General features: G+C 41.8%; 1 protein-coding gene across 3 annotated transcripts in view; it reads left to right on the top strand.

Annotated features, from left to right (window-relative positions):
- GLRA2 (glycine receptor alpha 2) overlaps positions 1-26,646 on the top strand; it is a 292,434-nt gene that overhangs the window by 86,804 nt on the left and 178,984 nt on the right. For all 3 annotated transcript variants that reach the window (XM_088451591.1, XM_088451589.1, XM_088451590.1), the window contains one exon: positions 3,169-3,383. In XM_088451591.1, coding sequence (XP_088307717.1) covers positions 3,169-3,383 — 215 coding nt within the window. The remainder of the gene's footprint in view (positions 1-3,168; positions 3,384-26,646) is intronic.

Raw genomic sequence — 26,646 nt, 5'->3', positions numbered from 1 at the left:
TAGAATTTAATGTATAAATGTATTGTCCTAGTTTGCTGACCAAGCATGTGCCTATGATTTGTTTTGCTGAAATTAAACATTTTTTTGTAGTTTCTTAGAGCTAACTTCTATTTGGCATAAGTTACAGTTTATTCCTTATATTACAATTTTAACATCATAATAAATTAAAATAGAAAATAGTTGTAATAAATAATAAAAAAAACTAACAGTTAAAGTTTTCACTTTTATATTTCACATTGATTCTTTGAAGGACTTTTGATGTTGTTAACTCATCTGATTAATGTGTATATATACCCTTACCTTTTTATGTACTAGAGAAAATGTTTTATACATTTGTCTGTAATAGATCCCCAAGTGCAGGTCCACCATGAAATATTCCAGGCCTCGGTACATTAGGGAGCATGGAAATCAGGCCTCCTGTATATACTGGGCTGAAGGGAACATGACCACACCATCATGGGGCTCCTTGTCAGGCCCTGTCCTCTGGGCTGGCCTGGACCCAGTACATCCACCCTCATTGGTGCCATTAATCAAGGGTAATACACCTTTCTTGTGGGTAAACTCAGACACCTCCTCATCACTCTTGCATCTGCCTACACTCCTATGTAGCACAAAATGAAAGTGCATTTTTCTCTGAATGTGATTCAAATGACACAGTGGTTGTATGGGATTATTGGTTCTTGGTATCCCGCTCTTGATACCTCCCTTTGTACCCTGACTGTTAAGCACCATTGCTACCCTAAGAACAGCAAATAAATTAAGCTATTTGCTGTTATGGGTCAAATCAACCAAGTATTATCCAGAAAAGCAGTTGGCTTCTACAAAAGTTTTACTAGAGGAAAACATGCCAGGTACACTCCTGGTCCAGAAACATACAGCTATGCAAACCCATAACCAATTAGTCTCAATAAGAAAAAAATAACAGTGACTGCACTAGTTTTCACCAGCAAACACTAGCTATCCATTTCTGGGAATAAAATCATCAATGCACATATATGGTTTGTGATGTATCTGTAGTACACTAGTGTCTGTATTACATGTCATTTTCAAATGCTTACATAATAAATCAGAGAGACCACTATCACTACTCACAATAGAAATGGTTCTCTAGAGACTCCTTGAAGCTATATTCTGACTGATCGGCATTCATTAGCTTTTGTTTTTGGAGAGAATCTGAATGCATAGAAAGGCTCTGGATTGTTTCCAAATAAATAGATTTTAACTGCAACCATAATTTCCCAGATAAGCATGAACGTATCCTACTGTAGACCCACTTTCCATAATATAGAGCATTTTATGTACAACTTTTCAACCACAGCTAAAACTATCCTAATGCTGATTCCCCCAGCAGGAATATATTCAATAATTAAATAACTCAAGCAAACAGCTTAAGAGTTTCTCAGGTCTAGGGCTGATCAACTTCACAGCACGCTACTATAAAAACAAAAGTTCTCCCATGCTGTTTGAATGTGCCACTTGTTGTAACCATCAATTAATGGAGAGATCTCCATTGATTGGTGGTTTGATGTAAATTCCAAGCAATGGAGAGATCCCAATGTATGTAGCATCTACTGCCCTATTTTTCTTCTAAACTGATCTAAAGTGGTTCACCAACATCCTGGTGAATGAACCTGACTCAGTCATCTCCTCCTTGTTATTATCAGCTTTAAGACACTACAAATTTCCACAATGCAGTACAGAGCAAAGATACACAAACCTGGTAAACTGAGTAACAGGATAACAATTATACTGATTTTTTGGGTAGTCCCCGACACCCCAGAAAGAGTGGGTGGATCTTCAGGGAAGTGCAGTCAGGGGAGGGAGGCAGAGCCTCCCCTGTCATACTTCTGAGATTTGATGTAAAAATTATTAGAATAATACAAAGAATATATTTATAACTTATAAACATCTTCTTTGTTTATTGTAATAATTTTTATAGTTAACACTCCCCAGCTTTGTGAAGTTCCCTGGGACTGCAGGGAGATGAGAGATGAGACAGCAACAGCTCAGCCTCACTTCTGTACAATCAGACACTGTTTGCAGAGCTGCGGGTGGGGCCACACCACGGGCAGTAAGCTGCATAGCAAGAGAGCATGCCTCTGAGTATGGGTGTCTTGCCTTGAGCACAGATGGACACCTTGATTGTGTCATGTGACCAGGAAGTGCACTGCAGTGTTTAGAGATCAGTGCTCAGCAGCAAGAGAAGACACAGTGATGCAGGTCGGAGAATCAATGGATAGAGAATCTTAGTGTAGTGAGGGAGAGTTACAGTGACATGCTCCCAGCACTCAGACCCATCTCCATGTGTGCCTCCCCAGATGTTGACCTCACTGCACGCCACTGTGGATCTCCCACATTTCACTCACTTCCTAGTTAAGTGGACAGGATAGGAAGATAATACCAGGAATCGTTGGTCTGTATTGAGGGGGCAGTTATAAAATTATGCAAAATTGCATCATTTTAGCCCTATACCTTACAATGAACACATGATTTGTGGCATTTTGCCATGGCGGGGGCGTAACCTAATTATGTAAATAGCCTGGACCAGCCCCCAAAGTGGTCAGCTGCATATCCTCTCTGGGCTTATGATGGAGAGCTGAAATTAATCATATGCAAGTACGATGTGGACATACTGTAATACTGACACATAATAAATACCAATTTATACAACCAGAAATACTTATTGCATCTTGATCATCCTATCATGTCATTATAGTTATTGCTTTCAAGATGCATTTAGCTGCGTAGTGTTAGAAATGGGTGGTACAGTATATGCCAGAATATGATTCATCTTTGATTCGGGTCATAAAGTGTACATTTAACTAGCACTGTACATTATTTTTAAATCAATACTTTGATATGTCTAAGACATGCTTCAAAGCTTGCACTTCAAGCACTATGCATCAGTCTGGAGGCATAAGGTGAAGAGATGACAATTAGTGTTTTCCTACTCAAATTTCTGTGTTACAGGATTACAATCCATTATGCTCTGTTTGTTGTAAAATACTTGACTTGCACATGCTATCGGTATGGAAATTGTGTTTATATTTATTAAAACTGGGTGCTGTACATTGCAGCTAATCATTTCTGTTCGTCATATAGCTCTATGTATAAAAGGTAAGTGATCGAAAAAATAATAATAACAATGTTTGTTTCTTGTTTTTTTAGGAAAATTTACATGCATTGAGGTTAAATTTCACCTAGAACGTCAAATGGGATATTACTTGATACAGATGTACATTCCCAGCTTACTCATTGTCATTTTGTCTTGGGTGTCATTCTGGATTAACATGGATGCTGCTCCTGCCAGAGTTGCTTTGGGAATTACAACAGTCTTAACAATGACAACGCAGAGCTCAGGCTCAAGAGCTTCGCTTCCAAAGGTAAGCAAGCATATTACTACTGTCTTAGAAAAGATAATTATTACATAAAAATGTAATAATTATCTTGAACTGATTTTTTTGTTGTGTTTATGTAATCATTACAGGAATAGTATATGCATTTTATAGTAATTCATTATAGGGATAATTGGAAATGTTATTACTTGGATATGAGGGGGTGATTGATGATGTCAAAGTGGCATGGTAGCACATATACTGTAGCTGTAGGATGCTTTTAGGTTTATTGTAAGCTCATACAATATAATAAAGAGATATGCTATGTTTCTTATTTGTTTTATTATATACTGTGCATTTAGTGACAAATGTCATGTTACTGAAAGCCTGTCATATTACAGGGAGTCCATATAAACAATGAATCTTTGATATAAAAAAAATATTTTTGAAATATCAGGAATTGGCAATTTTGCACTGATTTATACATTGTGTGGATGGATTTTCTCACAGACCAACATACTCATTATATGGATTCATATCTATTGCAAAACTATAGACAATGAGCCTGATTCAGAGGCGATTATGCATGCAATCAAAAAATTATAAGTATAAGTATAAGCCGTACTGTGCGTGAACGCAGCGATCGGACTGCGATTACGGACACACATAGGAATCCATCACAGAGTGAGTGATAGGTTGTCAGCATTTGGGGGTGGTAACTGGGAGTGGTCCGAAAAATGCAGGTGTGTCTGTCAGTTTTTAACGCTGTTACATGTGCGTATATAGATTAGCCACTGCGAGTGCATACACGAGCTCTGCATGGCAGAAGAGCCCCAAGGTTGTGGCAGGTCAGACCTGCTACAAGTGTAAGATGGCGGCCCATGTGTGTTGATGTTACCAATATTTACACAGGTATGCATCGTCACACGTAAGTAAGAAGGCAGCAGTGGGCGTCTTTATGTTCGGGTAATTTTTGCTAACAGCATATTTTCGCTGCTGTGTTGTGTACAAAATTGCAACTGCGATTGTATTAGCGTCCATCTCCTAATCACGCTCTATGTTGCAGAGGATGTTTTGTTTTTGATGAGTGAGCAGATTTCCCAGTAGTTTTTGTTTTTTTTGTGGGGAGAGGGGGGGGGTGTTGATTTAGGTTTTAGCAAGACCGAGCTGGTGATTTATCTTTCTTGATAGATTACTCCCAAAAATGTGAGTTTAATGAGAAAAGTTAAAAATATGTAAAATGTAATTTTTATCTGTTTCTTTTGTTCCTGCACTAGTATTATATATTTATGTTCATATTCACTCATTTGTAGTCTATTTTACAATGATCACCTTACAATAATCAATATTGCAACTCTGAGTAACAATGCCAAACGTTTGCAGTAAGCTGGTAGACTGAAAATAGTACTCACACCCAGTAAGTGGTTGTTGTTGAGTTGTCCTTGGAACTTCCCTCCCACCATTCAGGGGTATATTTACTATTGTCTGATTTTTAAATTATTTTGATAAATTGAAAATTCATCAACATTGTTTTTCTGGGGCTAATTCCCACATTTTCTAATACTTAAAAAACAACAAAAAATTTGTCTGTTAGTAAATGTGTGATTTACTATACAATTATGAGTTTTTTCAGCAGACTGACACTGGTTTGCTTCTTGTTAAAACCAGTGATATCTAAAGCAGCTGGCCTGTGGTTGGCTTGTGATTGTGTGCTAGTAATACTAAAGTATAAAGAGGGGACGATGATGATACTCAAGGTACTGCTGCAATATCCTGTACTTCTAAAACATATACAGTGCATCAGAGCTAAAAGGCATACATTTACTGGTCATAAAACAATCCAAGTTTAGACATCACACTTACATTCCGGCAGGACGTATGGTACTAAAGGGCCTATTCATCATCACTTCATTTTTACAAAACCAGGTGAAAATGCACAAATAAAAAAATTAAGTGTTCGGGCCATTCATTAAGAAGGTAAAGCAGGAGGTCACATAGATATCTCTTACTTTCCTTCATCTTGCGGAATGGCCCGTTATCCCCATACACTAGTATGGGGACAGAATTCATCAGGCTCTAAAAATATAATATTTTCAGAGCTTGATTGCAGGAGCATTCGCCATCTTCAGACGCCGGGCTCCTGTGCGCATGTGTGACCTGTATGTCACGCATGCGCACTAGCGTCGTTGCCCTGAAATGAGCAGTGAAACAATTCACTGCTTTGAAAGGAGCAGTAAAGCCACTCATGGAACAGCTGATTTTCGGATTAGCTGTCACAGCACCGCTAAATTGCTCCTGATTCCATGGCAAGTTAGAATGTTATTTATCGGGGTCCGAACAGATGAATGAATAATCCTCTAAGTCATCACAATTATTATTATTGTTATCATCATTATCATTATGTTTCACCTAACCACTTGCCTGGCGTGCTTGCATCGCTTATTAGGCTTTGAGCTCCCTGAAATGGTCTCAAACAATGTGACCAGTCAGAAACACCCACTGGGGGTATGGTGGAAGATTTTCTCCAGACCCCTCTGCATCCCTGCACCTTCCCAAAGTGTCTGACGAGCTGCTGACCACTGCTGATCAGGCAGGCTGGCAGCACCCCCAAACAGGCGGCTGCAGAGAGGAGCAGCTGCCGGGGAAATGTAAATAAAACAGCCCTCAACCCCCCAGTGTATACCCGGCAGCTGCTCCTCTGAGCAGCCACCAGGGAAATGCAACCTGCTAATGTCAGGATGGTTTGATCATTGACAGGGCCGGCTACAGGGGGAGCCGCGCCCTGCGCAGGATGGTTAATCGATGATCCTTAGGGGAGAGCACTAAGTACCATAGGCCACACCCCTAATTGACATTATTTGGGGGCGTGCCCATATGGCACGCCTCCCATTAACAATCAGGCTGAGGGTGAGCCCAACACTACGTCAGTAGCTGGGCTGACCCCAGCTTTCTTCCCGCACTGAATGGATGCCGCGGGCATTCACGCGGCATCCGTTCATCTGAACTGTCCCACTGAAATCGGGAATGGCTGGGAGGGGTGCATCCTCTATGGGGTGGCACCCCTGTTTAAGCCGGCCCCGATCATTGGTAGTCCGATATAATCGATGGTCAATATTAAAATCGATATCAATGTAATTTGTATAAAAAATCATGTTGGTTAAGTTCTAATGAGATTTTCTTGTCTTAATTCAATCATAAAATAACCAGACAATTTCTGAGCAGTTTTTGGAAATAATATTAGCCATTTAAGTTTTTAATGCTTTAAAGAGCTGCTTTTTTGGGAAAGATCATCAAGCGATTTGGAGAACCTTGTCACGTTCTATTTTACTAGTAGAAGTACCTCCAGCAGGGGCTTTTAGGGGAAGAGGTCTGGGTGAGGTGTCTGAGTGGGGACGCACGTGAACGTGCCATTAAGTGTACACATTATCCGATGTGAACGACATATCATCCAATATATTGCCTAATGTGTAACTAGCCTAAGTATATTGAATGAGGGCAGGGTGTGCAGGGGTCCATGTACAACGTATATTCTGCAACCATTATAAATACGCCACTGACCTCCAGTACTAGCCATGTTTAACAAAGCATAAGAACAGCACAACTGACACAAGAACTAAAGCAGTGTACTAGAGTGTCCCAACAAAGTGACTCAATCGGCAATTTAATATTCCCTTGTATTACTGTAGCTGCCTCTACACACATGATAGTCCAAGGTAGGTAGGGAAGGATGGGGCTACAGAATTAAAGAATCCTATAAATTATCCATTGCGCTAATTTTTGATATCTGAGCACTTTTATTTTTTCAGCATATCAGAAATGTATTTTTGCTAGCATTAAACACTTGCTTGTTTTGTATGTGCTATGATGAACATTCTCTAAAGGTTCTGTTCTTCCACCCACATTTTGCCATTTGTTACTTTGCCATTTCTGCAGCACAGTATTGATCTGATCAATTTCACGCATTTGCATTTAAATTAAAGAATTATACTAAATCAACAATATTCAACAACAATATTCTGCTCTGCCACTGATAAACAGCAATGGGTCAGATTTAAATTTAAATGGAAGAACATTTGCAGCATATAGAAATAAGCTTTTCTGAACTGTGCATATCTACAAAATGCGGCTGTATGTGGACGGAGCTGGGGAAAACTTAATTTAGCAGCCCCTAATATCTTTAGAAGCTGATAAGGTGGTGGGCTTGGGCTTGTGTAAGTGCAGTGGAGTAAAGGTGATTTTGTCTCATCCTGTACTAGTGTCGCCTGGCAGCACAGTGATAAATATTCGTATAAGCTCCACATAAGGTGAATGCAGGTGATATGTACCATGTGGCATCACCTGGAGTCAGTACTTATAGAAGGGTTGATTGTCAGTTGTTATGATGCCTAGTAATTCTGAACACACATTGGCAGATCCTGACACTGTTACACTCTGTACCTCATTCAGAGCCGCTCGCAAAATGCGAGCGCTCGCTCTGAATGAGGGTGGCCATATTTAAAAAATGATCCGGCCTCCTGGTCGCTCGCTAGGCTGTGGGTTACCACCCACAGCTTTAACGAGCGGTCAGGATGATGGTCGCGATGGTCCCTTGTGGTAGGGTCTCATCTGCCACAAGTCCCAGAGAGCTTCCGGCTCTAATAGAGCCAAAAGCTCTCCCACTGACATCACTGGTGATGTCAGTGGGGCCGCCCACAAACGGCAGGTGTTTGCTTGGGAACGCCTCTGTTTGTGAAACCACCCTCCCGCCACACCTACAAAACGGGGCGAGCTGTCAATCAACATCGACAGCCGCCCCTTTTGTAGTGAGTCCTGTAGTGAGAGAATTTCTCTCTCGCTCCGGGGCTTGCGCACGTGCAGTGCGGCCGCTGCACTTGTGCAGACCCAAACATCGACCCGCTTGTGAGCGCTCAAGTACTTGTGAGCGGGTCTGAATGAGACCCTCTGTGCGGCCATATTGTACAGGGTACATCCGGGTGTATTAGTTATATTAGTTCAACGACGACTGCACACTCTGGGACTAATGCAGAGGTGAACACAAGTCCGTTTTGTGGATGGATTTTGCATCTTGTCGCACTGTGCACGCATCTACGGGCAATTCAGGGTCATGCAACTCTTATCTCCATTTGCGGCTGAATTGGGATAAATAGGTGGTCACAGGTTATTTGTCCTTAGGATAAGATTAGCAAGTGAATGGATAGGTGCTAGGCGGTCACATAGATGTGTACAACTACACATATCCATATTGTTTCCCATGCATGCAACTGTGACTCCTGTGAATTTGCCTATATGTTTGCCGAAATTTTTTATATCAATGCGTGTGTCCATCTTAAGTATGATAAATACATTGGGGTAATCTGCAATGGCTGGGAGGAATTCACATTTCTGAGATTGCTTATTTTTGATACGTACCAGGTTATGCTCACAGGATATGGTCTATGATTTCCAATATGTCTCCTAGTGAAATCTGAATTCAGCCCACAAAATTACCTCTAACATGAGTAGGTACTAGCCCTGTGGTTTCAGGACTGCAAATAGGGTTCTGGTTGATTTATATCATCAAACAGTATCTTCTGCCACTAAGCAATTTATTCTCTTTCTATATTTAAATACAGCTGTCTGATATAATAGAACATACTAGACAGATAATGACCCAGGGGCATGAGAAAAATGTGTATATCAAAAGCTCCTTTGCCTTGCAGTAGGGATAACTTCAGGATATGAGTCATACAGGTGGAAAAAATAAGAAGCAGAGAATGCATACAGAAGAGGATACCTGATGCAGCTTTTTTTAGGTGTATTTTTTCTCAGCCAAAGTCAGTTGTCATGGAAACTGGTTTTATCAGATTGGTAATGGGCCAATCAGAGAAATATCCAAACAAATCTCATCACTTGTATACCTAATCCATCAATTCAGTTAGACAGGGAAGGTTTTTAATATATTGTATCAAGATATTGTGTTGCATGTTCCTAAAGCATTTTACGTGGAAATATAAAAAGATATGTATCTTATTTACAGAAGTGAAGTGTCTGGGAATGTATGTAGTGTTAAGGACACCAGGCACAGTGAATACTTTTAACTTATCCTTTAATGAAAAAAATACATTGTTTATATCTGTTAATGGTGGTTTTGTGCATTTTCTTGATTTAAATATGCTGTAAATGTTATGTAGGAGGAACAATTAATCAGAGCAACATTGATATCACTGGTTCTTAGAGAAATTGTAGTCTCTGCAGTTTCATAAACTGGCCACTTCCATTGTGTAAGCAGCCTGTATACTGTATGTGATTTTTGTTGTGCAATGTCTATTGCTAGATGTTACCACTAAAACTAGATACCTCGGGATCTATTTACTAAGCTGTGTTAGGAGACAAAGTGAACGGTGATAAGGTACCAGCCAATCAGCTCCTAACTGCCATGTCACAGGCTATGTTTGAAAAATGGCAGTTAGGAGCTGATTGGCTGGTACCTTATCACCGTTTACTTTATCTCCTAACACAGCTTAGTAAATAGACCCTTAAACGTGCTAAAATTATTTTCATGGAGAATTAATCTGAACAACCACAAAGTAATGTTGGCCACTCATGAGCTCCTCCTACCACTCATGAGCTCCCCCTACTGGCACACCAGCGTTTCACCGACCACCTCCCCGTCACCTCCCACAAACGGTACTTCCTGTCAATCACTCTGCGATGTGTCTGCATAGTCACTGCAATTGCAGTCCCAATAACTGTGGCTGGTTTGTGCACGGGCAACGCCATGCTTTTACACATGCGCAGAACACAACAATCATGCGTAATCGCAGTTACAATCGGTAATAAATCAGGCCCCAAGTTTGGAAGCCTGTAAATGTTAGCTCAGGAGTGCATTATTTTTAATGGTCTTTTGTTTTCCACAACATGTGGGTATATACTGTATGAGCAAAAATTTCACGTGAATGGAGTTTCACTGGGTAAAAGTTCTATTTTATAGTGGTGTGAGGTTCTGGCAGTCTTTCAGTTATGCTTTTCTTACACCATTCTATATGCACAGTGTCTGGCATTAGAGATATAAAATGAGCAGCATGCCCTTCTCCCTCTCGTCACTTCCACATCTGCTTTCCACTATAACAAGGAGACCACGAGCCACGAGCATGGACTTCCTGTGATATAGTGAAAACCTGGCACAGAATGATCAGCACAGAGATTGTGCCTCAGTGAAAGGTGACACAAGACACTACCAGCCCTGTATCTGTAAAACCCCTAAACCTAACCCTCCCCCCCTAGTGCCTAACCCCTTACCATAATGCAAAACCCTACCCCCAAACTCGCTACTTACCTTTGGGATTCTGGCGGTCGGGATGTCAGCACCGGGATTCTGACAGGTGTCAGGATTCCGACTTCGTTATTCTGACCTCCGGAATCCCCGCGGTCGGGATATTGACGGCATCCCAAATAAACATGTTGTAGTTGTGTATGTGTTAAATATAAGAATTATATACAGTATCATGCATCTTTATTTCTATCTTGGCATAGTCTCCTTTCTTTATAAACTGCTGTGCCACTGGCAATAACACTTCCAGCCAACGGAAAAGACGAGGTATAGTACTAATGGTTAATATTGTATGTAACTCATGTGCATTTGGTGTCAGGAGGGACTTTATACTAATGTTACTTATTTTAATAATGATGCATGTTTTATAGATTATTACTTAATGAGACAAAGGTAAACACATGTCTACAAAATGTGTTTTTACTCTTTTCTGTTGTGTATCATTATATATTGAGCACAAGAGACACTGATTACTAGTGATTTAGAATTTTACCCAGTGAGCAATCAATAATTCTGACCTCCATTAAACTAATTAAAAACATACGGATCCATAATGGGATGGACCTATTCCCAATTCACAGACATTCCTTATTTACATAGATCCTGTAACATAACAGATTTTAGTGTCATTGTACTTTGCTAAGTCGTTTTTCCTCATTCGCTCAGTTCATTATTTTATTCTGGAAGACAAACAAGCTTAACATACACATTGCACAGATACTGTAAGTAGCCGCCTTTCAGTGTCTGCCATCAATAGACTTACAGGGGTATTCAATATGGGAGCGAAAACTCAGTTTTTGCGTTAATATCGCACCTGTGACGTCATTATCGCAGGTTTTAGTTTTACACCGTATTCAATTTCAAAGACTTTTCGCAGGTTCGAAAAGTCTTTGATAAAAAACGGGGATAACTTTTCACCATTGAATAGTTGTCGAAAAAAAGTGCAGAATTGGGGTTTAGGGGTGCAGGCTTAAAAAAAAAGCCTGCACCCCTGGGAATGACATTAAAAAAGAACTGTGTCAAAAAAAGTTTTTTAAAAAAATAGGGACATCCCAAAAAATTAATTTAAAAATTGGGGTGCAAAAAAAAAATGGGAAAAAATTGTTTAACAATAGGGAAATAGGTTCAGGGCTATTCTGCAAGTATGCGGCAGGTGTTTTCTAGAATAGAATTATAGCGGCAGGTGCACAATTGCAGAATTTTTAAAAACTTACTTTAGAGACATCAAAATATGCTAGTACCCATTTTCATGTACCCCAAATTTGATGGGACCACTTAAAAAAATGAAGAAAATAACCTAAGTGCTCTTCTGCATCACTTCTTCAATGTCGTAAAAAACACCTGCTGCCCGACTTTCAATTACAGGCTAAAACGGGGGTACCCATAGTGATCCCCCATGTTTTTACAACTTTAGGGGGTCCTACAATTTTTTTAAGGAAAATTTCATAACTTTACGCAAATCCCACTTCACAGGCTCCCGTTTTCGTTAGTTTCATATTGAATACGGGGATAAGCGGGCGCGCGCCCAATACTTTAACGCAGGTAAAAGCTCCGATATGAAATGTAAACTTCGACAGTGACGTTTACATTTCATATTGAATACCCCTCTTAGGCATATCAATGCAGGCATAGGAGACCATGGTCTGATGAAGAAACTGCAGTTGCCATCAGGCTGGTGCAAGTTTCTATGGTGCAACCGATGGCGGGATATATGGATGCACAATAGTACATGGTATTACAGCATGAGCGGGTGCTAAAAGAGGGAGTCTTAGTTCTTACACAAGGGATGGGGTTCATAGGCCATTTGCACATTTGCATAAACTTGTAGACGGGCGGCCGCCAATAGACGCTGCTGCATGCGCTTTTGCTTGTGACTCAGGATCAGGACCACTATATCTAATACTGAATCTAGCACAATGAATGGTCTCCATGTATAATTGCCTACAGCTATATGTTTTACTGAACATTTACAGTACAATAAATGGATGGTAAAATGTAATCTAACAAAGAGATATTTTCCTATAAATCTTACAGTTGAAATTGTAATTTGCACAACTTCATTGCTCAGATACCTTATCCCTTACGTAATGAATGATCATTTAATGTCTACCTATATTCCCATAGGCGAGATTTGGACCCATCCACAATATTCTTCGTCAGTAGATTTCATTACTCTTTCCACTTTTTTCTTTCTTGCAAGTGTGTAAATGATTAAAGATTAGGGGCTCTATTTATTAACATTATTTTTACTAAAATATAGTAAAAAAGGGTGTTTTCACACCCTTTTCACATTATTTTAGTATCACCTAAAGTTACTACAGGGCAATTGGAGTAGAATTCGTAAAATTCAACTCCAAGCCCTAATTATCACTTATTTTTAGTAAGCAGATCGCATTTCCCATAAGTGTAATGGGAAATGTGATCTGGCCAAAGTTACTAAAAATAAAATGTGAAAAAATACCGGGGAAAGCCCTGTGATCATAACGCCACCTGGAGATGGAGTTGTCCAGGGTCTCCCCCGGTTACCGGACTCCTGCTCCGCTCTAACGGGCAGAGCAGAGCCCGGAGCCGGCCTCAGTGATCAGCTGTGTGGTCTAAACAGACCACACACTAATCTCTGCTGAAAAAATAGAAAAAAAAATTAGCTAAAAAACTTACCTGAGTCCAGGGACCGGTGATCGGGGCTCCGGGTGATATCGTCCCTCCGGTCAGCTGGTCTCCCAGCCTGCACTGGGGCCCGGTCGTCACCTGACTGAGTCCCAGTGCAGTATGGGATGTCAGCTGACCGGAGCCACGGAGGACATCACCGGAGCACCGATGACTGCAGGTAAGGGAGGGGGGCCACGGGGGTCTGCGATCACGGGGGCAGGGCTTAGCGCCGGGGGCAGGGCTTAACGACGGTTGGTCGGCGCATGCGTCGGCACTTGTCATGGTATTTTTTGCGAAAATACCGTGATAAGCGTGTGGAGGGGATTCGCAGGGACAGAGCTTTATCGCAAGCTCTGTCCCTGCAAGGGATTTATAGTAAATCCCTGTGATATTGCCTGAATTTGCAATGCAAAATCAGTCGGTAATATCACACTACAATCTGCATTACAAATGCGGATTGTAGTAAATAGAGCCCTAAAAGATTAAAGAGTTTAGAAGTAAGTCTCCTTCTAAAGATAATTTGATTTCGGTGACCTCATTAGCGTTGCCGCTAGGCTGTGGGCAGGGCAGGGTGCTGGGGGTTCGGCAGGCTGCGTGGCCGGCTGGGAAGGGGCGTGGCCGGCCATGCACATGCCTCCAATTTGTCACACTTGGGGGTGTGCCCAGCACTTACGGAGGTGCTGGGCTTCCCCTAAGCTCTCCCCTAGCGATGAATAGATGCCTTGATCATTCACCGCAACTTTTCCCACACACGGATGGGGAAATCTCAGGGCAAGCTGTTTTAGCAGGGCGTCGCTAAATAGACAGGGAGCATTTTGCCCTTTTAAAATCAGGCAGGGTGCAGAGCCCTAGCGGAAACACTACCTCTTTCCTTTTTTGGAGTTGGAAGAGGGTAGGATAACGTGTGCATGGAGGTATGGCGAGAAGGAAGAAGATATGTGACAGCTGTATCTGACACAAAGCAGAGGGATGGGGCAATTGTTAATAGGTAGTCTGATATTTGCAGTATAAGTTTTTATACTGTACAGAGCATTCAGTAGAAAGTGCAAAGAATTTTAGTAAACCATGGTGTGCACATAGGACTCGGAGACAGGAGGGCTAGGTCTGAGTCAGACGGATTTCAGTGCATGGATGCAATTGACGAGTGTTCGCATACAGCACATGACCAGGTGCGAATTTACACATTTACTGTATGTGTAACTCCGTCCTATTCTGAGTCATGCGGAACTCGGACAGTTGTCTTTCCATAAAATAGGGCATTTCAGGGTTGCCACTGGGCGAGAACAATGCAAGTGCACAGAAACACCCTGACTTGTGGGAGTGTCCTCGGAGTATTGTGGACGTGTATCTAAAGCCATGGACTTAATTACAATAGGTACAATGGGTGCAGCTGCTATGGGGCCCAGAGCTGAGTGGAGCCCAACTTCCATGTCAAAGTTACATTTGGTATATACATTTTTAACATTGGGTGGTACATAGGGGCCTTTACAAACTATTGCTATGGGGCCTTCAAATAACTAGTTACGCCCCTGTCTAAAGCTCAGTGTGATTCTGCATCATGCATTCTGGCAAGGGAAGCCTATTTCTGGTGGAGCTCTTGCATAGGGGCTGGTACAAGTGACGATACTAATGATAAGGGTTGTGGCGGTTGCCGTAAAATCAATGACCGGCATGGGTTTCCTCTTGCAGGCACAAAAACACCACAATAGCCCTTCAGTTTCTCTATTTAGCAAAAGATAGTAAATCAGGCTTCTGTGGCTGCCCGCAAGAACTGTACAGCCACTTTGTGTGTGACTCTCAATCAGCACCAGGGTGTGGGATAAGGAGCTATTATGAGTTGAAGGTGAGATCACAAAGTACTTTTAAAATAAGGTTAGGACATTGCAAAAAAGCATTTTTGGGAAGAATGGGCAATAAAAAGTTCAACAGAATGTGTCCAGGCAATGTAGAATTCAGCAAAGGCCCCGAGAGGGATGGTTGGTATTATTTGCCTGGACTTGTTGTTGGGGCCCGGGTTGGTTGCACAGACATCATGCAGGGAGAGAAAAGAGGCTGATGCTGTTTAGCGGCAGCAGCTTCTCTCCCCAACCCAGCACATGCTGCTGTGTGCTGAGCTGCGAAGGGTCCAGGGAGGCAGACGTCTTTTTTTTTCCCCCTGCATGATGTGTCCTCTGCTGCTGCTCTGCTATTCAGTGGACAGCGGTAGTGGACAGGTAAGAAGTGTTACAGGAAGGGGGAAGATCACACTCACAGCCCCCTTCCCCTATTTCCGACTTGTGTTTAGTTGCACGCACCACTGTGTAAAGTATTTTTAAATTAGTTTTGAAGTGGGACATGAACTCGCCTCCCTATGATTCTGCAGTACCCAGGCCCATCCCCCCTCTCAACAGCCCTTCAATTCAGGTGCATGAGGTGGAAGGTATCAGCATCTTACAATGTTGGATTTTGCCCTTTTGTAACAGTGTTTCCAGGTAATACTTGTATACATTTGCTATACTACAACACACACTGAGAAACACAAACCATACACATTACATTAGTCTTGCACTGTATACAGTCTGAACTTATAAAGATCGCAAAACATGATCTATGACTGGACACCAACACATCAGTGCTCTCACACTTTAATGTTCTGTAATAACATTCTTACATAAATAAACATTGCATATAAATCAGTCTATCATAGAATTACACAGATTGCAAATCTGAATGCTGGCTAAGTAACTCGTGTGGATTTAGTTTAATCAGATAATTACCATAGAATTAATACAAATTGCACATCTGAATGCTGGCTGAGTAAATGATGATTACCTGAAAGCAGTTCTCACAGTTCAGCTGGATTCTATGCAAGGTGACATATATTAGGCATATATTAGGCATTCTGCAAGCTATTACAATATATAATTTATTCAGTGTTTTCTAGCCTAAATTGTATTGTAAATTTAGGACTCTATTTATGCCTCTTCGCAATTTAGCCCTGAAATGTGTCATTGCTGATCGCTGCATATCGCAGCAATTAGCAATGTATTTTGAGGGCTAGTTACTAAAATCCCAATGAAGAGTGATATAATAATGTAACATGATAGCTTATTCTAACACATTCCTATGCAATTTGGACCTGGCTTGCCAACTGCCACCGAGTCATGCATGGGCAAGCATAGCCTGCCGCGAAAAGATCAGAAGATCTCTTTCTGGTGAAAAATAACTACTAGGAAGAAAGCTATAGGCTACTATGGCCAAAGTCGGACCCAGAAAAAAAATTTCCGGGGCGCAACATGAGGGTCAGGGGAGGGTGGTGGGTAAGGGGTGGAAAAGGTATGACCAAGTGTGTGAAGAGATTTGGCCTCCACATAAATATTGAGTGCGCCAGACCCACCATTCTACGGGAGAGGGTACAGGTCCTCATTTGCCTTTCTCATTGTTGGGTTAAATCTTTCTAAAAATTTTCATAATATCAAAGTTTCAGTCTACTACCCCCGTCCTTCCAAGATCCGCTTCCCATATCGGTTTTATAAAATATTCATAGAAACTCTTACCAGCTCTTGGCTAGCTGGCTAGTCTGCAGTCCTGATGCACTCATGTCTGATGCAGCCAACTTTTCCCTCACATAGGGTGAGATGCAGGAAGGGGAAAAAAGCAGTCAAACCCCAAAAATGCGGGTTTAATTGCATTTCTCATATGCTTCCTGATGGCATTACCCATAGAAGCCTATGGACTTCACTCCACTGAGTGCTGCTAGAGGGATCCAAATCGGATCCCTCCTCGCATCCCCCGCTGCGCATGCACAGATGGACACCAGTGGGGCTTCTGGGTCATAGACCCGGAAGTCCCTCCATCGCAAAGGGCTGCTCTTACAGACGGTGACCGTTGGAATGCATCACGTGCGATGCGTCATGCATCCCGCCCATAGCCCCTTGCTCATCAGATTTTCTCTCATGTGCCACCAGTACTCTCTCACATGTCAACCCTGCCCCCATATTTTATCTTAGATGTCCCCCCACACCTGATACATTTTCCATATTTTTCCTTTTATGCCCCCCTGCCTACTACATTTTTCCTTACATGTCCCGTCTGCCCAACACAATTTTCCTTACATGCTACCTCTGCATACCATATTTTTCCTTACATGTCCCTGCCTAGCATTTTTTTCTTTACATTTACCACTTTTTCTTTACATGCACTGCCACCTACTGCACCATTTTTTTTCTTCATATGAGTTGTGGCTATTAAATAACAAGATATGCTAGAATTTATATGTAATTATATTAAGTACATTTTAACTCAATTATATGTACTTTACTTCTGCATCCACACACCACTGCATTCATATTTTCTATTGGTCAAAGCCATGCTGTAGCTCAATATCTGTCAGCTGTCTCAACAGCTACGTCATTTTTTTCTTTACCTCAGTAACTGATGCAAAACTGGTTCCCTTAAATACAGATTTGACTTTAGGGAAAATAGAGAAGTCACACGGTGCTAGGTCTGGTGAGTATGGACGGTGTTCTAGCACCGCAATCTGTTTCTTGGCCAAAAACTGCTTCACAGACAGAGCTGTGGGCTGCTGCATAGTCCTGATGGAGGATGAAACCATTTTTCCACAACTCTGGCCTCTTTCTTCTGATTCCTTTCCGCAAAGTTACTAGAACTTTTTTGTAGTAATGTTGATTAATCATGCGGATGATTAGTCGATGGTCTATTCCAACAATTTTCTAAATGTTTTCCACATTGTCATTTGTTTGTGATGTGCAAGGCCTTCCAGGACATTCATTATCTTCCACATCCTCACGACCATCACTAAATCTTTTATACCACTTAAACACACAAATGCATGTGACATGAGCCTCAGTTAGCATATGGAAAGATTCGTTGGGCGTTTTGTTCATTTGACTAACAATTTTAAGTAAACACATTGCTTTACTTTTGAACTAAGCATTTTTAAGATGCACAGTAAAAACTCAACTTCTTTGCAGTGGTGGATCTAGACTCTTCATTTAGGGGGAAAAGTTTACTGTTTAGCACCGACTCTTCCCCTTTTCAGTCCCGACTTCTCCCCTTTCCAGTCCCGACTTCTCCCCCTCCAATTAATTTACTTAACACCTTGCCAGCCAATGAGGAGAGCTGGGAGGAGGAGGGCTGGACCTGTGACTGTGTGAGTTTCTGCACTCAGCATATGCACACACATATAGCCACATATATACACACAGCCACATATGCACACATACTGTAGATATCAACTTACTGTATATAAACACAGACAGCCACATATACACACACAGATAGCCACATATATACACACAGCCTCATATGCACACACAGCCACATATACACACACTGAAATATTAGGAACTTATATGTTGTTACTACCTCGTTATGGTACCACATTATTCCTGAGCCGGGTGCTCTCCTGTGATGTACTTTACTGGTTGTGGATATGTCCCCTTTCATAGATGTACCCACTACCACAGCCTGCACTCTGCCTGTCTCCGTCTCAATACTCTCCCCCATCAGTCCCCTCTTCCAGTCTCACCAGTTGCTCCTCACAGCTCCTGGACCTCACCTATAGCAGAGAGGTTGATTCGGCATGCAGTACTTGGGAGCTGGGCATGCTACCATGGTACTTCTTCCTGATGGGGGCTGGTCCTCGGAAAAATGGCCACTGTTCCTCATCACTTGCACACAGATAAAGCCAGGGGACACCTGCTACTACTCTAAGTTGCCCTCTAGTGCTTGGATCTCCACCCCCTGATGCCTGCAGCAGCGTGACATAACCGGCTGCTGGATGCTAGGGACGCGGATCGCTGTTCTACGGCAGCGGGGTCTGTGCTGCTCTGTCTGCTAGGGCGGGCGATCGCCTCAATCGCCCCCACCTGTATCCGCCAGTGCTTCTTCGAATGCTGTGTGACAGCAAACTACCTGTGCAAGAGGGGTGAAACTTGCCAAACTGTTTTGGGATAGTCCAAGGTCACTGTTCCTATTCATGCAGTGTGATTTATTTTTTACAAGTACAGTCTTATTTAATACCCCACTGTCTACCACATTTTTCCTTTACATGCCACCCCATGCCCACCATACTTTTCCTTAAATGTCCCCATGTGTACCACACTTTACTCACATGCCCCTCCCCCTACCTACTAATTCACCCATTGCCCCTTCTACCTACCTGATTTGCCACCCTACTGTTATTTCATCTCTGACCAATTGTAGCAGCAAACAAACAAAAATAAATATAATATACAGATTATAGCAGCTGCTGATTACAATCAGACACTGTCCCCAGAGGCACAGAGAGAGCGGTGTTGGTACATATTACCAGGGCCCGGGCTTCTTGGAGGCGCCTAATGTGTGCCCGGGCCCTGGTAATATGTACCCACTCACCCCCCTCTCTGTGCCCCTGGGGAAAGTGTATGAATGTAATCAGCAGCTGCTACAATTGGTATATTATATTTAGTATTGTTTGTTTGCTTTATGACCCCAACAAACAGCTTCTGGATACAAGCATGTGTTCAACTAGCACTATTTTAGTATTTTGATTTTCATAATGATCCTTTATTTTAATATTCCAGTTTGTGATAAGAAATTAATTAAGCTCTGTCAATGGATTGGTAGTATACTATTTTTAAAATTACTAATCTTACAGTTTTCAGTGACACTGTTCTACTATAAAGAAATAAAATTGTGTTTGCAATGTGTATTTTCTAAGTATGATATTTTGTGATATATTTTTCACTGATGTATTCTGTGACTACACAAACGCCATTTGGTGCTGCAAAATTAAAGTTTCAAATTTCCATAGCACCCACCAGTCCTGTAAACAACACCTATAATTGTCATGCAGTGCCATACAATTTTCAGCAAAGAGTTAATGTAAATATAAAATATAGAAATAAAACACAACAGGGAACTTTAAAATGTTAAGCTGTATTCAAAAGAGAAATATACTTATTTTTTCCAGCCACATTATGCCCTGATGGTCCATTGACAGAATAGTACATATAACAATGTGCTTAATGTGATTTCCAAATAACTGTTCTTTGCATTGCAAATATCTTGTTTAGCATAAATATTGTAATGTCTCTCTACCATTACTGGTCTAATCCTGGATAATTAACATGTACCACGGTCCCATCTATGTGGTCCATTATAGCACTTAAAAAATACTATAATACCAGACACATTTGATAATAGTGAGATGTAACAAAGTACATAGTAAAGTCCAGTGGAATAGTTGAAAACAAGATACAGTACTTGTTAGATTCCCTTCAGCACCAAGGCTAGGGCCAGCACTACCATTAGGTGATGAGTAGGGAGATAGCACATGCTTTGCAGTTGTTAGTTATAAAATACATAACAGCTTAAGAAATATACAGTATATTGTCAATAATGGACCACACAGACAGGACTGTAATACAATATTTATGTTAAAGATATATTGTTTTTGACAAAGCAAAACATTATAGTGTTTTGAAATGCAAAGAACTGTAAATTTAGAAAGCACATTATTATAGGTACTATTAGTTAAATAGATCATCAGGAAATAATGTGGCTGGATAAAATAAGTATATTCCTCTTTTGAATACAGCATTATATTTAAAAGTTTCTTGCTTTGTTTTTCTTTATAAATTTACATTAATCCTTTGCTGAAAATAATATGGCACTACTTGACAATTATAGGTGTTCACAGGACTGGTGTTTCTTATGGAAATTTGCAGCATTAATTTTGCAGCACCAAATAGCTTTTCTGTATTCACAAAATACACTGGTGAAAAATACAGCACAAAATAACAGTTAGAAAATACATATTGCAAAACAATTGTATGAGAGTGGTTTAATAAGTAAGGTAACAAGGCCTCTCACATGTGTAATATTCTCTATTTCATTCTAATTTCCTGCCAGGACAGAGCATGTAGACCACTGCTTTCCCTGTTTGCCATTAGACTGCGCCTCATATCAGTCATACAGTCCCAAAATCAGTTGTAAGATGGTGGGCTGGTGGACACTTGGTCAAACATTGAAGTGCGTAGTGTGATCATATTTCTGTGTCTAAAGGGCACATCAGCAGCTGAAATTCATCAACAACTTGTCGGGGTGTACGGTTATAACGTCATGTCATGGAAACAGGTTTGCGTTTGGTGCACTGCCTCTGATAGCAGGACAGACGGTTAGGTGCACTGCCTTTGATAGCAGCAGGACAGACGTTCAAGATGAGCAGTGATTCGACCAACCAGGCACGTCCACCACAGATGACAGCTTGTGCCACATTGAAGGTCTGATTCAGGAGGACAGACGCATTTGCGTTAGTGAAATTGCTGACGAACTGAACATCTCAGTGGGTACTGTGCACATCATCGTTCATGAGCAACTGGGGTACAAGAAAAAGTGTTCACACTGGGTACTGAAGCAACTCACAGAAGTTCACAAAACCAATAGGATGGGAAAATCTCTACATTTGACGTGGTACCATGAGGAGGGAGTGCAGTTTCTGAAGCGTTTTGTTACAGGTAATGAAACATGGGTGCATCATGTGACACCAGAGGCAAAGCAAGCATCCATGATATGGAAACATGCATCATTCCCACCTTCAAAGAAATTCAAAACACCATCAGCAAAGAAGGTCATGGCAACTGTGTTTTGGGACTACAAGGGCGTGCTTCTTGTTGATTTCTTCACCAAGGGAGATACTGTGAATGCTGTTCACTATTGTGACACATTGAGTCAGTTGCAGAGGGAAATTCGTCGAAAACGACCTGAGTTGCTGCTAACAGGCGTCATATTGCTGCATGATAATGCCTGGGTGGAAGGCGATTCACAACCAACAATGAAGATCTTATCACATAGTATTAAAATAAAGGATCATTATGAATCTTATTCAAACAACTATTGAAAAGCATACATACATAATGTCAATTTAGACAAATCATTAAAATAAAAAATTATAGAATGAAGCAATTAAATACTAGAAGTGTGATGCTCTCTGCCCTAATACATTCATTAATTCATTTGCAAGAAGGAAAACAATCCGGACTATTCTTAATTAGTTAAGGATACTTTTTCCACATAAATATCTTTACATACTGTAAATCTTCTATAGTATCTTCTATATAAATGTTTATTCTACAGTACATACATAGGTATAAATATTACTATGTATTAGTGAAAGAAAATTTACTATATTTTTGGGCGGGATGCAGCAATGTCAGAAATGCGGTCAAACTCAGTTAAACATAATTTCCTGAGGTTTGAGCGCATTTCTCCTATGCACCAAGCCCCGGCATGCATTGGATGTGGTGGGTAAGGCCATCTTCAGTGTTTTCACCATAATTGGCCAAAGACTGCAGTGAACTAGCTGGCTAAACTAAGCTACAGAGCAGCATCACAAACACATGGCAGCTTAGAAGAATATGGCTTATCTATGAAAAACAATTGTAACTAAGTGCCTCTCACTTCAACTTCACTTCTATAACTAGATACACAATTCAAAGACATTTCAGTCGACTGCTGATATACACACTTACCAATCAGCCGCTCGATATGTTGGGCCAGATATCACAACTGGGCAGAAGTTTAAATTTGCCCACCCAGTGGTAATGTCAGAGTCAGAAGTCCGCATTGCCCGTACACACTTGCAGTTCTACCAATATATCTGCATGATGTGCTGTAGTGTTGACCTGATATATCTATGATCAACATTGTTCACATACATACCAAGTGTACACACCTCTCGATCTGCAACCGATATATATTGTTCGCCAGTCCTTAAAACGATATATCTAGTAGTTTGTACCCAGCATTACAAACACACACAAAAGTTTTTTTCTACTGGACTGCATGTGCTAGCTAGTGTCTGCCAAACAAACATACAGAGTGACAAAGATGACTTCAGTCTTTTACACGCTTCCTATACCACTCCATCTGTAAAGAGTTTATCTTGTGTATTATAATTCATTCTTCACTCGACTTACAGAGAGGTGAGAGTAAAGGGAGCACACGAAGAGGTGGCGAGGCAGCTTGTCTTTTGTGAACACCGGTTTATTAGAGGGTCAGCAGGGAACTTGCATAAATAACACACAACCTCACCCAACGAGGCAACCTCTTAAAGCATTCTTAGCGGGTAAAAACACCGGTTACACATAATAAGAAAAATACTTGCATGATACCACGCAAATTTCTATAATGTTACATAGACAGCTATATGTACAATATAAGGCAACCTTTACATTATTATTCATAGTTGAATGCAGTACTCATTGGATATCCCTATTCAACACAGCTATACACCACAATAAACCAATTCTGCAATAATGACAGTACTAAACTAGCTAATAGTCCCAATGTTCGTAAGCACATTACAATAAATTCTGTCCCGTCTTCGCTGCTGCAGCCAGTGGAGCTCTTATAGATGAGTTTGTTTTGACCATGGTACTAGTCCCACTTAGCGTGGCTTTTGTTAGTATCAAATCTGATGCAAGCTTATTTACCTTGGGGATTTCTTCTTATTACAACACTGCATAAAGTCACCCAATAACGGCAGGGTCCAGCAAGAAAGTAATGGAGACAAATTTACTAAAGGAAAAGAATGTATATGGAAGTCGTGCGCGCAGTACAGCAATTAAACCACTGGATGTTGATACAGCTTTTCTCACAAAAGGCACACTCAGTTCACTGACAATCAGGGGGTTATTCAGTATTCATATGCAACTGTCACTAGTAAATTGTCCCGCAATTCTATCCCAGGCCACTGGGGTTATATTGTCTCTATTAAGCAGTATACTCCAACTCTCAAGTACCAAAGGATCGCTGGTGCCGTGAATAAAACAGTCATTATGTGATCCGAAAAACATGCAAAGTTAACGGTAGTAAAGTTTGGCCAGTGAGGCAGGTAGTTCGAATACAATGGAAGTGAAGATAACACTGAGATTCTGCTGTTTCGCAAAGAGGTATGAGCAAATCCACTAGTACTAAATATCAGTGCAGCTTTGCATGTGGTGCAATCAGTTTTCAACTCATCACACCTGTAGTTACTCTTGGGTAAAGGGCTGTATATCTTTGCAGATGCTGGAGCTGTGTGTCTATACTGCAGTTAGTCGGTGGCCATCTTGTGGTTGCAGAATAAGTTGTGGATGGCAGCAGGACAGCCCCTTCTCCTACAAGTATTGGAGCTGGAATGATGGTGCTTTGGGAGGTACCCTATGGTCCCCGCTGTGGTGGTATGGGGCAGGGAGGATGGCTGTCCTGTACTGTGTGCTGCTGCGGCTGTATATCTCCACTAGTGCCTGTCGCTGCAGCTGGGGTGGCCGCCTTACCAGTGCACTGCTCGATGGTGCCCTCGGTCCCAGCTCCCCTCTGCCATGGCTCACCTGACCCAGTCTATCTTCCGCGGGTTCCTGGCATCTGCTTTCCAGGCTCTGTTTCTCCATAGCTCCCTGGAGCCTAGCAGCTTGGTGTCTCTGCCTTCTCTTTGCGCTGCACTCCACACACCTCCCCCTTGCCGGCAGGAACTCCTGACCACTCCTCTTGCTTAAGGAGACAAGACGGGCTCCTCCAATCAGCGCCCGATGTCCCTGTGCTTCACACATGCTGGATGAGATCTGCACTAACTCCTTCCTGTCCCAAGGCTGAATTAACCCCTCACAGTCCTGGTGTTCTGAGTGCAGAAGTGCTGGCAGCGCAGGGCTGCCAGTGGTGCCCTCAGTGCAGGTTTGCTGGCGGTTTTGGAGGTTCAGGGGTGTTGGCAGTGTAGGGGTGGCGGCGATGTCCTCAGTGCGGGAGTGCTGTCAGTATCGGCAGTGCAGGAGTTCTGGCATTGTTCTCAGTGTGGGGATGGCGGTAGTGTCCTCACAATGGGGTTGTTGGCATTTCAGGGGTGCTGGCGGTGTCAGCAGTGTGGGGGTGGTGGCGGTGTCCTCAGCGCGGGAGTGATGGTGATGTTGGCAGTGCAGGAGTTTCATGGAATCTGAACCATTCATCTCTAATTATATATATATATATAAAAGAAATAAGTTGGAAAGTGTGGCACAGGATTATCAAACACACACTGTTATCGGTGGCTTATTGGTGAGGATAGAACTACCCGTTTAAATCAGGGCCCCAAACAAAGACGCTTCTATAGAGCTAATCGATTTGATAATTATACCTCTAATTCATCCTCTGAAACCGATACTGCTGATAGTCTCCCACCATCAGGATCTCCTTTTTTAGGCCCCAATACCAGGTCCCAATTAGAAGGTTCCAACAGAGCCCTCGGAGACCGCACCTGCGGCGGGGGGGCACCAAGAGGAAGACCAAGGGGTCGGAGAGGAGGAAGGAATTAATTTTTAACTTATCTTCCCATGTACTGTCTGATGCAGAGATTTCCCTGCTCTCTAAGGGTTTATCATTTATCCCTACCTGTAAAGCTGATTCATTCCAATGATCAGTGGATTTATTTAAAATGGGTCGAAAATTGAGATTGAGGGAGTTCTTTGACAACAGACAGGATAATAGAGTGATGAAAGAGGTATCTAGTTCTAAATTTAGAAGCAAAAGTAATTTTGATCCTAACTCAACTAACGCGAGTTTAAAAACATTCTTGAGAATGGTTGATACAGATTGGAAAGAGAACTCTAAAATTAACAATAAAATATTTGAGAATTTGACTATAGCTGAGAAATTAGCTTTAAAAACTTTACGTAGTAATACATCTTTGGTGATACGTAATGCCGACAAAGGAGGCGCAATAGTTCTTTGGGACTTTGCGTCTTATGATCATGAAATAATGAGACAATTGTCGGATATCTCTACCTACCAAAGTGTAGAATATAATCCAATAGTGAGGATTAAGAAAGAAGTAGATGATTTAATTAACATTGCTTGTATGAATGGGTGGATTGATGAGGAGGTTGCGGCCTTCTTGACAGTCGAAAATCCTATTTGCCCAATTATATATACTCTACCAAAAATCCACAAGACATTGGTGGATCCTCCCGGAAGACCCATAATTTCAGCTAGGGGCTCAATATTACAACCGGTAGCCCAATTTTTGGATTTTTATTTACAACCGATTGTGAAAAATGCCGCAACCTACCTCCGTGATACTGGTCACCTATTAACCGATTTGAGAACATTGGCCCTCATTCAGAGCCGGACGCTCTGAGCAGAGCGCACGCTCTGAATGAGGGCCGGGCTCCATTTTCATGGAGCGTCCTCCTGGACGCTCGTATAGCTGTGGGTCACCACCCACAGGCTATACGAGCGTGCATTGTGATGGCCGCGATGGTCGTGACCATCGCGACCATCGAAATTGCGAGCCGGAGCCTGCGGTTGAGGTTTTCAACCGCAAGCTCCGGAGTGATTTTGGCTCTATCAGAGCCAAAA

This window comes from Taudactylus pleione, unplaced genomic scaffold, assembly GCF_031769625.1.
Source record: "Taudactylus pleione unplaced genomic scaffold, aTauple2 ptg000026l, whole genome shotgun sequence".
NCBI classification, from domain to species: Eukaryota; Metazoa; Chordata; class Amphibia; order Anura; family Myobatrachidae; genus Taudactylus; species Taudactylus pleione.
This window is presented reverse-complemented; position numbering and strand designations above follow the sequence as displayed.